Raw genomic sequence first — 15,966 nt, 5'->3', positions numbered from 1 at the left:
TCATGACCTGAGCCAACGTCAGACACTCAACCTACTGAGCCACACAGGCACCCCTAATTGAGAGTTTTAAAAGGCCAAACATGGTCTTTGAAATTCTATTTATTATCACACTCTATGATAAGTGTTATTCCTTGCAACCATAAACAACAACTGTAGAATATGAATCAGCATGTGAATTCCCCTGTCTTCTGGTGAGAGGTGCATGCTGGGTAGTGGCCAGGAAACCTGCCTCTTTAGCAGGCCTTTGCTAATTGCCATCTGTGTGACCTTGAGCAAGATGTGTAAAAGCTCTGAGCTGTTTTTACACCTGTCAAATGATCCGGATTATTTGCGTATTCAATCCTACGTCAATGTGCCTCATCTATTTTGTTATTCTGTTAAGTAACGTGCTTCATCTATCTTATTACAATGGAGGTTTTACTTTCTGTGCCTTCTTTACACAACCTGGACTTTCTTTCCAACTTTATTTGAAACCATGTAATCTGCAGAAGCCTGAGCTATTGTTCTTTCTCTATTTATATTTGAGGAGCTGACATCCCTGAGATGTTGGAATTGACATAACTGACACCTAATGACAGAATTCACATGAGACAGGAGCAATGATAATAAATAAATAAATAAATAAATAAATGTCCCTGCTCCCTGGTGCCTTTTTGTTGTGGAAACATGGGAGCCTGTGCTCTCTTTTCCCTGGAGACTCTGGAGATGGAATAAGAGAAGAGCAGGGAGAGGACCCCAGTGCTCCCTTAAACTCACAAGAAAACCATGTCAAGCTATCTGGCTCTGACCAGCTCCAGATGGCAGTTTTAAAGGACACCAAGACATGCAATTAGTGTCCAGGCCAGGGTGCCTGGAAGAGTGAGCATTCTAGACTTGTACTGTGAGGAAGATGTGACCAGAGTGCGACAGACTGCCTCACTCTGGATTCTAAAGGGTGTCTGCTTTAAAACAGAAATAAACTCATTCTGAGTTGCTTCAGAAACAGGACTACCTACAACCAACAAATGATGGTGCTTGGAGGGAGACCCACTTGGGCTCAGTATGAGAGCTTCCTAGCAATTAAAGATGTTCCAAAGGGAGCCAAACTGTCCTGTGAGGTGGAAACTCCCCCTCCCTGGAGCTCTTCTCCCAAAGGCAGGATGGCCAGCTCAGTAATGGCTATGCACACCTTGCTTTTCCTGAGCTGTTACAACTGTGATTTCAAGGTCTTTTTCAGCTTTAAGTCTGATGATTGAATCTAATACCCATCTGATAATGCAATTTAGTTCAGTGCCTCCTTCAGCACTTCCAATGTGCTGCCTTTTCTGCCTAATTAATCTGCCTTGATCACCTTTCATTATTTCCACTGTTCAGCAGTTGGAATAGAATGGAGGGACTTTGATCCTGCTGATTATGCCAATAGGAAGGGACAATTCAGTAGCGGGTTTTTTTTTGTCCATAGGAACCTCAAGGGCTCATCAACTGGAGCCTTGGTCTCTTTGTCACCAGATGTAGTGTCTGTATTTTGTAACCAAGGGATCCCTATGTGAGAGGGTGAAATTTCAGGAATAATGGCAGTCACAAACCCCAGAGATAAAAGCCTCTTGTGTAAATCATTTGAATCATCTACATGTTCATAGAAACAAGGGATATGCAAGTTAATCCTTATATATTGAAATAAGAAAGACAGAAAGGACAGAAAGAGAAAAAAACCAACAGAAAGAAAGAAAGAAAGAAAGAAAGAAAGAAAGAAAAGAAAGGAAAGGAAAAAGAGAAAGAAAGAAAGAAAGGAAAAGAAAAGAAAAGAAAAGAAAGCAAAAGAAAGGAAGGAAGGGAGAAAGAAAGAAAGAAAGAAAGAAAGAAAGAAAGAAAGAAAGAAAATAGAAAGAAATGGGATCTTAATGTTCCTCCGGGAAAATGGTATGACTGGTCATATTTACAAGTAATACTAATTTTCCAGGCAAATAACTTATTTTCTGGCCAGTAAGCAAGTCAGTTAGAAACATGTATGAATTAACAAAAATAACTTTAGCTAACTTGTGTTTGTCATTGAAGGTTGTTAGTTCATGCCAGGGCCCATGTGCTGGGTGAGATTGGAAAGGAGGGAGGGAGAAGCCATGGGTCATGGCCTACGTGGAGTAATATCCAAGAATGAAGGCTAATTAATTAACTGACCTGGGAGAAGTGTGCGTGCATTCATTCACCCTGTCTGTTCTCACTGAGGACTCTATTAGACACTAAGGACCAACATGAAACGTAGTCTTTGGTCTTAAGATGCTGTGTATAGTCTGGTGAGGGAACTAGACATATAAATCAATAAGTACATGATCTTCCTGACCAGAAAAGAAGCAAGTCTGGAAAAAGGATAATGCTGTCTGTCAGTTTTCATGTGTGTGGTCCCCAGACGGCCATGTGGAAAGGTTCATCAATGCAATAATGTTGTCTTTGTTTCTAGAGTTTAAGAGGGATTTGGGGGGTCTGGAGACTGACAAGAATCCTTTGTACCACTTCTGTTGAGAGAGTAAATGCTGATGAGGAAGAGTGGGTCAGAGATCTTGGGAAAAGTCAGTATCTGGAAGGGGACAAACTTGGTGGGGAAAGCCATCAGACCTGGAAACTGAAGTCTTTCTAGGTGACCCAGAGCCCCTGGGCAGGGACACAGAGGGAAAAGAGTGAGGTAGAACTGAGAGACAAGTGCAGACCCACTTGTCAGGGAAAATTCCGAGAAGGAGCCTCAGAATTAGCAGCGTGAACTGTGATAAGATTGGAATCCTGGAGAAAATATTCTGGTCATGGAAAGGTTGCTTCTAGTCTCTTATCCTTCTCTGTCCTTGTTTAACTTGAAAACCATAAGAAGTTTAAGACGAGAAAGTGCAAAATGCACAGTCTGAAAGACAAATGTGAAACATAACGTGTATTTCTCACAGCAAGATTTCAACTCAAGATCAGATTTCAGTGTGAGAATCAGATTTTAGGTAGGTAGTTGACACTCAGTCCTTCCAGGTAGTTGGCCCTGTGCTGCAAGATCCCACCTAGAAATTTACCACAGCACCAAAGATTGATTTTGTTCAGGAATGTTTATGGTACTAAAATCAATTTTGTTTTTCAGGCTTTAAGAAAACATTGAAATATATGGATAGTGATAAATACCTCTTTATTCTTCTGAAAAGATTTCTTTGAGGTTTCAATGTGTCTTATTGTGTATATTTCTTAGTGTAATTGTCTGCCTTCTATTTCTTTATTGGCAACAGCTATTTGGAAGATTTTCATACACATTTTAATTAGAAAAATGCATTTTATAGGAAGTTTTTTATGACTACATGCAAGAAACTAGATTTATTCCCAAATAAAATGCTCAAAGGTACATTGATGATTTTCTTCCAGGTTTTTCAGCTTCGCCTTCTGTTTAGGAGGCAGATGTGAAGGTACATGGGTGCAAGTCTGAGTAGCATGATTTCTTCAATCCTTTTGTTCAAGTTTCTCTAAATACATCTGCCAAAATTCACTGAAGACTAACCTCTGGGACTTGAAAACAAAGAAGGAAGAACGAAAGGGGGAAAAAAGACTCCTTTTTGTTTCCAAAGCTGTATTGGGCTTTTATTTAGTTGAGGTTTGAGACCCAAATGACACTTCCCCAGGGTGTGTATGTGACTAATTTGAATGAGAACAAAGAAACTGATGTAGGTGGAGGTGCTTTGACACACATCCTCAGCCTTTCATATTTAGAATGTTATCCAAACCTGCAGGAAGGATAGATGCTGGATCCAATGTTCTGTGTAAGCATTTTTTAGTTTGGTTAGTTTCAGTTCCAGTGTTAGTAGATGCTGTGTGTGTGTGTATGTGCATGTACGTGTGCATGTGTGTATGTGTGAGAAAGAGAGAGAGAAAGAGCGAGAGAGAGAGAAAGACAGAGGGAGAGAGAGAGAGAGAGAAATAGTAAATTCTTAATGTTGCTATTGGAGAAAAAAACACAGAAGCTGATAATAAAAGCAAGCATCTCCGTGTTTTGTTTGAAATCTGGAAGAGGAGGTAAAGAGAAACAGATGGGTCATTAGGCTTTGAGGCTGTGACATTTGGAAGCCAGAGTTCCATTTTCCTTGAAACTGTGAATAAACAGCTTGGGAATAGTCTATGATGTTCTTTTCTGATACTGGTTTTATTCCACGGGACGCAGGACACCAAAAAGCAAGTGTTAAATTGTCTTGCTGTAACTATGATGCTGGAATGTATTACTTTTTCAATACTTTTACTTCCTATATTTGATTTTAGTGTAACTGAGACTTAGGCTTATATGAGCCCCACTTAAAGGCCAGGAATCTTTCTGAGGTTTTTATTATAAGATGACCCTCCTGGTTGAAGTTTTATCTCATAGAGTAATACTCATGACATATGTTTACACAACTGCCTAGCTTGTTGGAGCTGGAAGGAACTATAGCAATGTGCATACAAATGAAGACCAAACAAATGAGAGCAGGCAAAGCCTCTTCAGAGCTTGCTACAGCCAGCAGTTACCCACCATCACTCCTAATCGCAGAGATTCGAAGGCAGGGCGAAGAACGAGAAAAGTTGGTGGGAGAAACTTAACGGCAAACAGGCAAGACTTCAGATTTGCCCCAAGTGGAGGCTGTTGGCATGGGGTAGTTGCCCGCAGACCAGCCAGAAGGAGGGCGTCCTATGTGATTGGATAGAGGTGCATATTTGATTTTCGCTGCTGGTCTTACGTTAGAAGCCGGGGCAAAAATCCAGGAAGCTATCAGTTATTAATCAAGTTAATTATCAATCAACCCTGGTTGTTTGGGGCCAAACAGACTGTTGTTTGGTTGCCTGGATTGGTTGTTAGAGATCGTAGTCTGACTTCCTGTAAGTCTGACTTAGGGAGGGTACATTGGCTTTCTGGGCTCATTACTGTAGAAGATGGGTTGGAATTCTATTTTAATATGTGGTCTGGCAATTGTCCATTTGTGTTTTCAATCTCTCAGTGATGATCTAGTCCAAATGTAGGAAGGTTACATAAATTCATAAAGGACAAATGGCTATGGTTAATTTTTTAAAATTTGTTTGAATGTCTATTTATTTTTGAGAATGAGAGAGAGAAACAGAGTGCAAGCAGGGGAGGTTCAGAGAGAGACACACACACAGAATCTGAAGCAGGCTCCAGGCTCTGAGCTGTCAGCACAGAGCCTGACGTGGGGCTCAAACTCACAAACTGCAAGATCATGACCTGAGCAGAAGGCAGATGCTTAACCGACCGAGCCACTCAGGTGCACCTACGGTTCATTTAAATTAATAGTATATTTTACATGTATGACACTGCTTAGTTTTAAAAATATTTTAAAATAGAGGTGCCTGGGCGGCTTAGTTGGCTAAGCGTCCGACTTCAGTTCAGGTCATGATCTCGCTGTTCCTGAGTTTCGAGCCCCACGGGCTCTTTGCTGCCAGCTTGGAGCCTGGAGCCTGTTTCAGATTCTGTGTCTCTCTCTCTTTCTCTGCCCCCACACCCCGCTCATGCTCTGTCTTTCTCTCTCAAAAATAAATAAACATTAAAAAATTTTTTTAATGTAGAATACCATTAGATCCTTCAAATTACATTGGAGAGGTTAGGCAGGGCTGATATTATCTTTACATTGTAGTTAGGAAAAATGAAAAAAAAAAGAAAAAGAAAAAGAAAAATGAGGCTCCAAGAGGAGAACCTGAGTGCTCAGTGGCATGGATTACTAGCCCATGACCATGACCAGGGCTGCAAAACTGGGCCACTCAGATGACCTCACCTAGGACCTCTTACTCTATTATAAACCTCTTCTACCTCTGCCCCACAGATTCTGGTAATATGGAATCAAAGTGGGACATTTGTCCCACATTGCTGAAAGTGGATGAGTATTTGAGCCTAAACATAAAGAAACCAAAATACACATTCCCTGAACCATTTCTGTGATTTTTTTTTTTTTACTGCAGTCTTTCCCAAAGATTCCTCATGTGAGTGATACTTCCAACGTGGTGACTTTTAGGGACACCTGATGGCTCAGTCGGTTAAGCATCAGACTTTGGCTCAGGTCATGAACTCACACGGTTCCTGAGTTCCAGCTCCACATCGGGCTCTGTGCTGACGGCTCAGAGTCTGGAGCTTGCTTCCGGTTCTGTGTCTCCCTCTGTCTCTGCCCCTCTCCCACTCGCTCTCTCTCTGTCTCTCAAAAATAAAGACATATTTAAAAAAGTAAAAAAAAAATGGTGAATTCTACAACTGTGATTGTTAGAGAATCAGATTTTTGCAGAACACTATTAGCTCTGTGCCACTTTGATATATTTATAACACTTGCCTGATCCTCTTATTCCATTAGGAACACTGAATTTCCACACACATCAGAAAGATGCCCGAGGAGTTGAGAAACCTATTAAACAAATAAATAAATTAAATACTTATTGAGCAGCATGCTAGGTGCTAAGGACACCACATGGAAAAAAAAAAAGCAAAAAACAAAACTCAGTTCCTGCTTCCAAGGACTCAGGGCCTTTTGAGAAGAACAGATCCATTGAAAGATGATATATGACAATATCAGTGTGGAGATGACCGAATCCCAGCCTGGGGTGGGGATATGGGTGGAGGAAGCTTAAGTTGAATAACCCGGTCTGAGGGGCCTTCCCCAAGGAAAGACAAGATACAGAGGTAGTCGAAGCAGGTGAGGTCGAGGACGGTGGCCCTCAAGACAGCCTTGTTTTGGTGGCAGGTGGAGGGGGGAGGAAGAAGGTACCACCAGTTTCGCGGTGTTTCTTGAACACAACGTTCAGGTGGGAAGTGATGGTGCGGAAGAGGAGTGGCAGGGTTGGGAGTCTTTTGGGTCATAGGAAAGAGATTAGACATACTTCTGTGGGTCACAGGAGGCTTCTGGAAAGATGTGAGTCAAGAGTACACTGTAAACAGGTTGTATTGTTTTGTTTGTTTTTGGTTTTAAACACTTCTCTATAGGCACTATAGAAGGGCTGTGGCATCCATTCCCTGAAACAACACTGTTCTGAAAGTAACAAGCGGTTGTCACTCATATTACGACCTGTGTGTTTATTTTTTTAAGCTTATTTATTTTGAGAGAGCGTGTGTGTGCGTGTGTGCTAGCGTGAGCTGCAGAGGGGCAGAGAGAGAGAATCCCAGGCAGGCTGGGAGCTGTCGGCACAGAGCCGGATTCGGGGCTCAAACCCACCAACCCTGAGATCACGACCTGAGCTGAAATCAAGAGTGGGACACCTAACCGACCGAGCCACCCAGGTGCCCCTTGCTACGTGTGTTCCTGAACACTTCTGTACATGGGTACCAGAATGCCAATTATATCCATTCCCTATAAAATACACTTGGTTCGATTTGCATTTTAAACAGGTCATTTGGGCAGTATACGGAGTTCATGCTTTGGAGAGGGAAGGATAGATGGAGACTAAGAGAGAAGCTGCAGTAATGATTAGAGTTGGAACCAAAGTAATTGAGGTAGATATGATACAAAGGGCAGCAGAAGAGAAAGCAAGATTTTCATAAATAAAAACGGTAGAATATGCTACTGATGGATTTGGGGAGTAGCAGTTAAAGAAAGGGAGAGACAAGCTTCTAGTTTGGGTGGTTGGCTGGACAGGACAGGAGGGACTACTGGCTTAGTAAGAAATAGCGTCAGTCCAATATCTGAAATGTTAAATTTGTAATACCCATGGGGCATCCAGAGAGACCCAGCTGGCGGTTGGATAAAGGGGTGCAAAGTTCAGGAGAAGGGCACCTGGATGACTCAGTTGGTTAAATGTCTGACTCTTGATTTCGGCTCAGGTCATGATCTCACAGTCCTGGGATCATCCAGCCCAGTGCTACGGTCTGCCCTGGGCATGAAGCCTGCTTGGGGTTCTCTTTCCCTTTCCCTCTGCCCCTCCTCTCTGTGTATGCATTTTCTCTCTCTCTCAAATAAGAAATAAATAAATAAACAAATAAATAAATAAAGCAAGCAAGCAAGCAAGCAAGCAAGCTCAGGGCAACGATCCAGGGTTGTAGTAAACTATTTAAAAATCGCTAACAATCCTGGAAGGTAAAATCACAGGAAGAGTATATCTAATAGAATGAGAAGAATAGCAGCTAACCTAGCTCTTGGGGACAACATATAAGGGATGGGTGAAAGAAGAGAACGTATGAATGACAGGGAAATGGTGTTGTGTGTAGAACACAACCCAGGAAGATGGGCCATTTGGGAAGCCAAGAGAATCGAAGATATAAATGAGAGTAATAAAGGAGTTGTCAAATGTCTTAGAAGTGTTTTCTAAATTTGCCAACTAGAATAGGAGCTCTTAGCACAAGCAGTTTTACTAGAGCGGTGGGCTGAATTCAGGAATTCACAGGGGGTAGCAGAATGAATGGAAAATATGACAGTAAAGACAGTGAGTGTAATATGCTCTTTAAGAAGTTTCCTTGAAGTTGAGTGGAACCTGGGAGGCTCAGTCGGTTAAGCGTCCGACTCTTGGTTTCAGCTCAGGTCATGATCTCACAGTTCATGGGATCAAGCCTGCATCAAGCTCTGCACTGTCAGCGCTGAAATTGCTTGAGATCTCTCTCTCTCTCTCTCTCTCTCTCTCTCTGTCTCTCTCTGTCCCTCCCCCCTCTCAAAAGTAAATAAATAAACATTAAAAAAAAGAAGTTTCTGGGGTCTCGGGGTGGCTCAGTCAGTTAAGCCTCCAACTTCGGCTCAGCTCATGATCTCACAGTCTGTGAGTTCAAGCCCCACGTCCGGCTCTGTGCTGACAGCTCAGAGCCTGGAGCCTGCTTCGGATTCTGTGTCTTCCTCTCTCTCTCTCTCCCCTGCTTGTGCTCTCTCTCTCTCAAAAATAAATAAGCATTAAAAAAATTTAAAAAAAAGAAGTTTCCTTGACAGTGAATGCAAGAGTTACTAAGAGACGCACGATTCATTGAGGTTCTCTCTTCCAATGAGAAAACTATTTCCCAGTGATATTAACCTGCACACGGTGATCTCCACCCATTATATTGAAACGGTGTAATCTCCAACACATTTCCAAGTTCACAAAAATAGATTGAAAGCATATTAGAAAATCATTCTTTAATGTTTTAAAAGAATATGGGAAGAATTTGACTTATGTTTAACACAATGTAATTCTGGTTAACACACAGAATCGACAGAGGAACTGAAAGTCCGAAGTCACAGCACGGAGCCATTACCAAAGCTGGAGAGCAAAGAGAGAGGGCATCACGGGGCATCTTCCAGAGAGCCTATCAAAGCTCAGGAATGGGATGGAACACCAGGACCGCCTGTAGTCACCAGCAGACTGGGAAGATGCTCCGTAAGCCCCACCTTGTTAGCAGGAAACCATAGCTCAGGTAAGATCATGATCTCTCACCCGGTGATTCCTTGTTTCTCCAGAAACTACTTTTACACAACTGTCGCTTAGAGAACCATAACCACAGATATCACTGTCTCGACCCATAGAGACAGCATAAGTAGCCCTTCACACAAAGGGTTGAGACAATATATTGTCTCGGTTGGGGGGGGGGCGCATTAGTCACAGGGACATAGAGAAGTGAATAGCGCTTCTTGGAGCTGTATAATGAGGCAGCTCTGACAGCGTGAAACATCTTGTATTACGTTTCTTTTTTTTTTTTTTTTTTTTTTTTTTTTTATAAATTTATTTATTTATTTTTGGGACAGAGAGAGACAGAGCATGAACAGGGGAGGGGCAGAGAGAGAGGGAGACACAGACTCGGAAACAGGCTCCAGGCTCCGAGCCGTCAGCCCAGAGCCTGACGCGGGGCTCGAACTCACGGACCGCGAGATCGTGACCTGGCTGAAGTCGGACGCTTAACCGACTGCGCCACCCAGGCGCCCCTTGTATTACGTTTCTTTAAAAGCATGTAGAGGCCTCATCTAAAGCAGTTTTGTTTTGTTTTGTTTTGTTTTTTAGAGAAAGAGCAAGCAAGTGGAGGAGGGGCAGAGGGAGAGGGATGGAGAGAGAATCTCAAGCAGGGTCTATGCTCATTGCGGAGCCTGATGCGGGGCTCGATCTCGCGATCTTGAGATCATGACCTGAGCTGAAATCGAGAGTCAGATGCTCAACCGACTGAGCCACCAGGTGCCCCTAAAGCAGTTTTAATTTATAAAGTTTAAGTGATTTAGTGTTTATGTCTCCTTTGTTTCAAAATAGATCTTAGGCAACTGGGAGGAATTCAACAGAAAGTGAAAGTGAGGATTCATAGGTAACAAAAACTATCTGAAGGCAGTGGAGACAGTCTAGATCATGAAGTATGTGCAGTGATAAGCTGAACTCTGTAGCTGGACCTTGGGCATGCCACTAAATTTCCAGATCTAAGTCAACCGAGTTAGAACACTTTAATGAAATTCACCTTTAAATTTCCCAAGCTGCAATTCAGATCTGCAGTGTAATTTTGAATTGTTGATAGATAAATATTATTAAACATCAAGTTTTTAGAAGCAGCATATGTTTGCTTTAAAGTCATTAGTCTTCATGAGGGACTCACCTAGAGCTGTCGGTGTAGGAGTCACAAATAATCAAGTGACCTCCCGTAGTTTTCAGGTTTCTACCTGTTAAGAATGTTAGAGTTCTGAAGAAAAGACCAATCCTTTAGTGTTCTTTTCAACTCTGATACTCATCCTGGAAACCAATTTACATGTGTTCAGCCTGTGGTCTCTCTAGTAGTCATGCACAAGTTAAAATTGGAACAGTATGAATGACCTCTGTATTTGGGAAGGGATGTTTCTAGAACAGGACCCAGACAGAGACAGAGCAGTAGCTTCCCCAGACTTAAAACGTAACTCACAGTGTTGGTGATGGAGCCACAAAAATCTCGGGGAAGAAACAAATGAATTTAGCAGAAAGTAAAAATGTATTTTTGTGAGTAGAGTATAAATAGCTATAGGTGTTTGAGAAGATGCATGTATTTTGTCAAAAAGAAAAGAAATGTAGGGAACAAATTAGATTTTGTAGAAAAAACAACACCTCTCCCAAAGAAGGCTGACATCACTATCCAGTTGGGACTTATGATTAATTTTAGGCTTATTACTAGTATTTTTTTAATTACTTAAATTTGTACCAGTTCTAGGGGCGCCTGGGTGGCTCAGTTGGTTGAGCGACCGACTTCGGCTCAGGTCATAATCTCACAGTTTGTGAGTTCAAGCCCCGCGTCGGGCTCTGTGCTGACAGCTCTGAGCCTGGAGCCTGCTTCGGATTCTGTGTCTCCCTCTCTCTCTGCCCACCCACCCCGCTCATGCTCTGTCTCTGTCTCAAAAATAAATAAACGTTAAAAAATTTAAATTTATACCAGTTCTGTTTAAAAAAAAACATGAATGATATGTACTCTTACTGGGACTAGAGGTCTAAAAGCAAAAACATTACCTGAATGTTTATTACGTGACAGCCACTGTCCTAGTGTCTGAGAGCACAATGATGAATAAGGCATCCTTGCATTTAGGTGCTCAAAGTCAAGTGCAAGACAGACAAATACAACCATTACAATATAATGTGTTAGATACAAATAATGCATGAAACAAAAGAGAAATCAATTCATTTCTCCTGGGAGTGTATGATTTGGGCAAGAACAATCAGGGGATTTTAGTGGGTAAAATAATAACAGCTTGAGGATGTAACATTTGACCTAGTAGAGCTTGAATCATCAAGAGCTGCTCACCAGGAGGATGCTGGAGAAGAAGTCGGCCGTCTGGATGAACACCTAAAATGCTGTAGGATGGAACAGAGTGTGTTTGGAGTGAAACGCGGGGGAAGACTGACAGAAGAAACTACAGAGTTGGTTGGTTCCAGAGAGCAAGAATCCTGAAGGGCCTTGTATATTACCTAGAAATGCTTTCAGCAGCAAAATGCCAATTACGTGGCTTAAGTAATAATGGCTTCTGCTAAACCCCATTGCACTGCCAGCTCCAGGTATTTTCCAACTGTTCACTGTTATCATTGAGGACACAGGGACTTTCTATTTTTTTTTTAACTCTGCCCTTCTGCTACCCTGGACGATTTTTTCATGATCATGAGCTGACATTTCTGGGCATCGTGCCCCAGCAAACAGTCCCTTTCATCTGGTTGGCCTAAACTGGGAAACATGTCCTCTGGACCCATCATCACTCAGTGAAGGGGAATGGGATCTCCATGAGTTTACAGAGGGCCCTTCTTTCTCTTAAATCTCTCAGAAATGAAAGCAACGGTCTGTTCTCAGGGATAAGGGGAGAACAGCGTTACATAAGCAATGGACAGTCTCTGCCACATCATGGTCAGGGTTTGAATATTATGCGTAGCTATTTTCTAGTCACTTAAATATTTTTTAAGATAGGTATAATGCAATTCCATTTTCATCATGAAAGGTTCATGATGACTCCAAGGCTTCTGGAAGTGGTGACTGCGTGGCCATTTGTTAAAATAGAAATTGTCCATATGAGTTGTGCACCATAGTTTAGGTGGGGAAGTCAGGACTTCATTTCTGACTATGCTAAGTTGAAAGCACTCTGGGACATCTAGTTAAGAAGCTAGTAGACACTTGGAATTACAGGTCTGGAGCTAAAGAGACTGAGCAGTATGACAGACTGAAGTTAGAGACGTTTGGAGTGTTTAGAACCCTAAGACCAGATGATTGTAAACTATAGGAAAAGGCCATGGAGACGGCAAGGAAAAGGAGTGTGGACCCTTGGCAACCAAACGTTTTTTAAGTGTGGGCAGAAGAAGAAGAATTTGTGCTATAAATGGAGGTGAAACAATTAGATGGTCCACAATTAAACTTTAACTGAACCTCCGGAAGGGTGCATAAAAATGAGTACAACTGTGATATGTTTTTGACACTTTGACGTGACTCCTCCGAGAAATTTAGAGTGTAAACAGGATTTATAACACACTTTCACTTTCTTCAACTGCAAATTCTTGAAGTGTCTCTTCTGCTTGTTGACATCTCAGATCTGTCTTCCTGGGTCTTTCAGCTCTGTTTGTAGGGCAGCAAACCTTCTGCTGATCGGACTAAATGACATAAATATCTTCAGTCCCGCACCGTCTCCATCTTACGTGACGAAAGAAGTAGATAAAGGTGGAAAAAAAAATATTTTTGGAACGTTTTAATAAAGACGCTTTTGTGCCTATGTTAAAAGAAATGTGAGGGGCGCCTGGTGGGGGCTCAGTCGGTTCATTGTCCAACTCTTGTTTTCAGCTCGGTCATGATCTCATGGTCCATGAGATCAAGACTTAAGTTGGGCTCTTGCTGACTGCACAGAGCCTTCTTCGGATTCTCTCTCTCTCCTCTCTCTGCCCCTCCCCTACTTATCCTCTCTCTCTCTCCCTCTCTCTCTCTGTGTCTCCCACTCAATAAATAAATAAATAAATAAATAAATAAATAAATAAAAACTTAATGAATAAATAAATGTGAAATGCAGGAGCAAATGTAGAGTCCCACAGACAACAACGTCAGTGCAAGTTAGGGTTTCTTATGTACCAGAGAAACTATCACCATGAACACTCAAAAGAGCATTACGATTACTTGAACAGTGAGATGGGCTTTGTCCATCACAGACAAATAACCAGTGAAGGGAGCATTTTGTTTGCAACAGAAGTTGGCATTGACTCTTCTCTTTTCGTCACACTACCTCTTCATTACTTTCTCCTCGCCACTGGGCCACTGAGAAACGAATCCCTCTACCAGAAACACCTGAACTGCAACCCATAATCTTTCTCCCTAAACAACAGAGATACTCAGGTCCACACCTAACGCTAGAGAGGAAAGAATACTTCACCTGTTCCACCTATCAATACCCACCTCTGCCAACTGTCTTGCCTCTGGTTTTCTCTCTCTCTCTCTTTCACACAAGCACACACACACGCGCGCGCGCACACGCGTGGACGGACTGCTACCCGTCACAGTCTATCGCTTTACCGAAAGTAGTTTAGCCACTTGGAATGGTTGCTTTTAACAACTCTTTTGAGGAATGGAAGAATTACCGACATAAAGCAAAGGAACGTGTCAGGAGATCTCAATTCTAATTAACATTGCCACTGGTTGCTGTGTTACTCTATTAAAGTCACTGCTGTTTAGTAAATCAGAGATTCCCCAGAGGGTGATTCCTGAAAGCAGTGGAGGATGGGGACCCAAATGCTCATGAAAATAACGGGAAAAAGTGGAAGTTATACAAGTGAATATAATCACAAAAATTCAAATTTCAATCACTGAATCAATCAACAAATAGTCTCTAAACAGCTTGTATCCAGCTCTGTAATGGTTTCCGCGGGACAGATAATCATGTCTGTGCCGGTGCATGTGCACTAACACGCATACACACACACGCACACACACATTCACACACACAGGTTATACGAAACATGGTCTCTGCCACTCAAAGATCTTGCCATGCTTCCTTACGGCACAAAATGACGGAACATAAATTAATTAGTATAACTAAGTGTATTTTTATGGTCACCTACCGTTTACTGTACATTAATATCATCCAAAGAAGAGAAAACTAAGGCAGGCTTGAAAAATGATGGAGGGCTTAATGGAGACGTGGAGTCTTAAACCAAGATTATGTCAGGTATTATTTTTAATCAAGTCTTTTTGAGATAATGATAATTATTATTAATTGAGTAGAGATGTAGAGAGAAGTTTCCACATGGGGCAAAGAGGCTGAGTGAAGGTGCAGGCACACCTGTCATGGCTTATCCCTGCCAAGCCAGACTGACTGAAGAAGCATTTTTGGAAGTAAATACAGAAGGCCTTGGCTCAACTCTATATGGAACAATCTTGAAAAGGCCTCAGTTTCTAGGGTCACCTAGGTGGTTCGGCCCGTTAAGCATCCAACTTTGGCTCAGCTCATGATCTCACGGCTCGTGGGTTCGAGCCCCGTGTCAGGCTCTGTGCTGATGGCTCAGAGCCTGGAGCCTGCTTCAGACTCTGGGTCTCCTGCTCTCTCTGTTCCTCCCCCACTCGTGCATTCCGTCTCTCCCCCTCAAAAATAAATAAACGTTGAAAGAAGACCTCAGCTTCTATGTGTACGACGATGTGTGTTTCTGCCATTTTGGGGAGATCCACCACGGGATGCAAACTGACGTGCCAGGAGGACCAGCTGTAACATTAGCAAGTAAATGAGAAGACGTGCCTTCTTCAAAACAGACGTGCTTTGCTTATACATTCCATACGTGGGGATGTTCCTGACTCCCACAAAGCATTTTCCCCATCCTTCCGGAAACTTGAAGTTTTTTTCTTATAAGTTATATATTTCCACATTGGCTAGAATCTTAGACATGAAAAAAAAAATATTCCCCCATTGCAAAGAAAATCTACTGCGTACTGATGAGCATCAGGACTGAATGATGGACATGCAGGTGACCTGGAAAGCACAGGGGCCTCTCAAGGGGACAGAAGCTATTCAATGCCAGCTGATGCTCACCATGAGAACCGTTTACCCCAGATTTCAAGATTTAATTGCTATTATGTGGACTCTCCCAAGTTTTAAATACGGCTCAAATTTCAGGAGAAATTGAATCGAATAATTCACTTCCTCTGGCTGGGTAAAACCTAAAGCTGCCAGTTTGCATTTTCTGGCTTGTAAATCAAGCAGTGACCATTCCATGAGGCATAGAATTGACCCTGAAGCAGAGAGGTTGGGTCATAGAAGAGGCAGCAGGTGCCAGTAGACATCCTGCCCTCTTGGCTTTCATTTTTCAGAAGCTGTACCTCCCTGAGAAGGATGTGCTGAGGGTCTGAGTGGGGATCAGAGAATGGCACGTGGCTTTTGATGAGCAAGAAGGGAGGGGGGGATTTCATAACTTTAGAAGAAGAGGAACTGAGGTATGGCATTCTGTGAATAGTAAGGACTAGCAGCTTATCCCTTCACAACATCCTGCAACACTGGCCTGGCCTCTGACTGGGACAGGTGGACAGGTGGGTGTCATAGAGTCCGGATCTGGAGTTCTCTCTTGTTCAGCAAGAAAGCAGGATGCAGGATTAAAAATGCGAGAGAAGCTAAT

General features: G+C 42.4%; 1 protein-coding gene across 7 annotated transcripts in view; it reads left to right on the top strand.

Annotated features, from left to right (window-relative positions):
* NYAP2 (neuronal tyrosine-phosphorylated phosphoinositide-3-kinase adaptor 2) overlaps positions 1 to 15,966 on the top strand; it is a 267,223-nt gene that overhangs the window by 184,884 nt on the left and 66,373 nt on the right. For all 7 annotated transcript variants that reach the window (XM_058702952.1, XM_058702945.1, XM_058703000.1 and 4 more), the window contains one exon: positions 9,119 to 9,325. In XM_058702952.1, the coding sequence (XP_058558935.1) occupies positions 9,119 to 9,325 (207 nt within the window). The remainder of the gene's footprint in view (positions 1 to 9,118; positions 9,326 to 15,966) is intronic.

Source organism: Neofelis nebulosa, chromosome 2 (genome assembly GCF_028018385.1).
Source record: "Neofelis nebulosa isolate mNeoNeb1 chromosome 2, mNeoNeb1.pri, whole genome shotgun sequence".
Lineage (NCBI taxonomy): Eukaryota > Metazoa > Chordata > Mammalia > Carnivora > Felidae > Neofelis > Neofelis nebulosa.
This window is presented reverse-complemented; position numbering and strand designations above follow the sequence as displayed.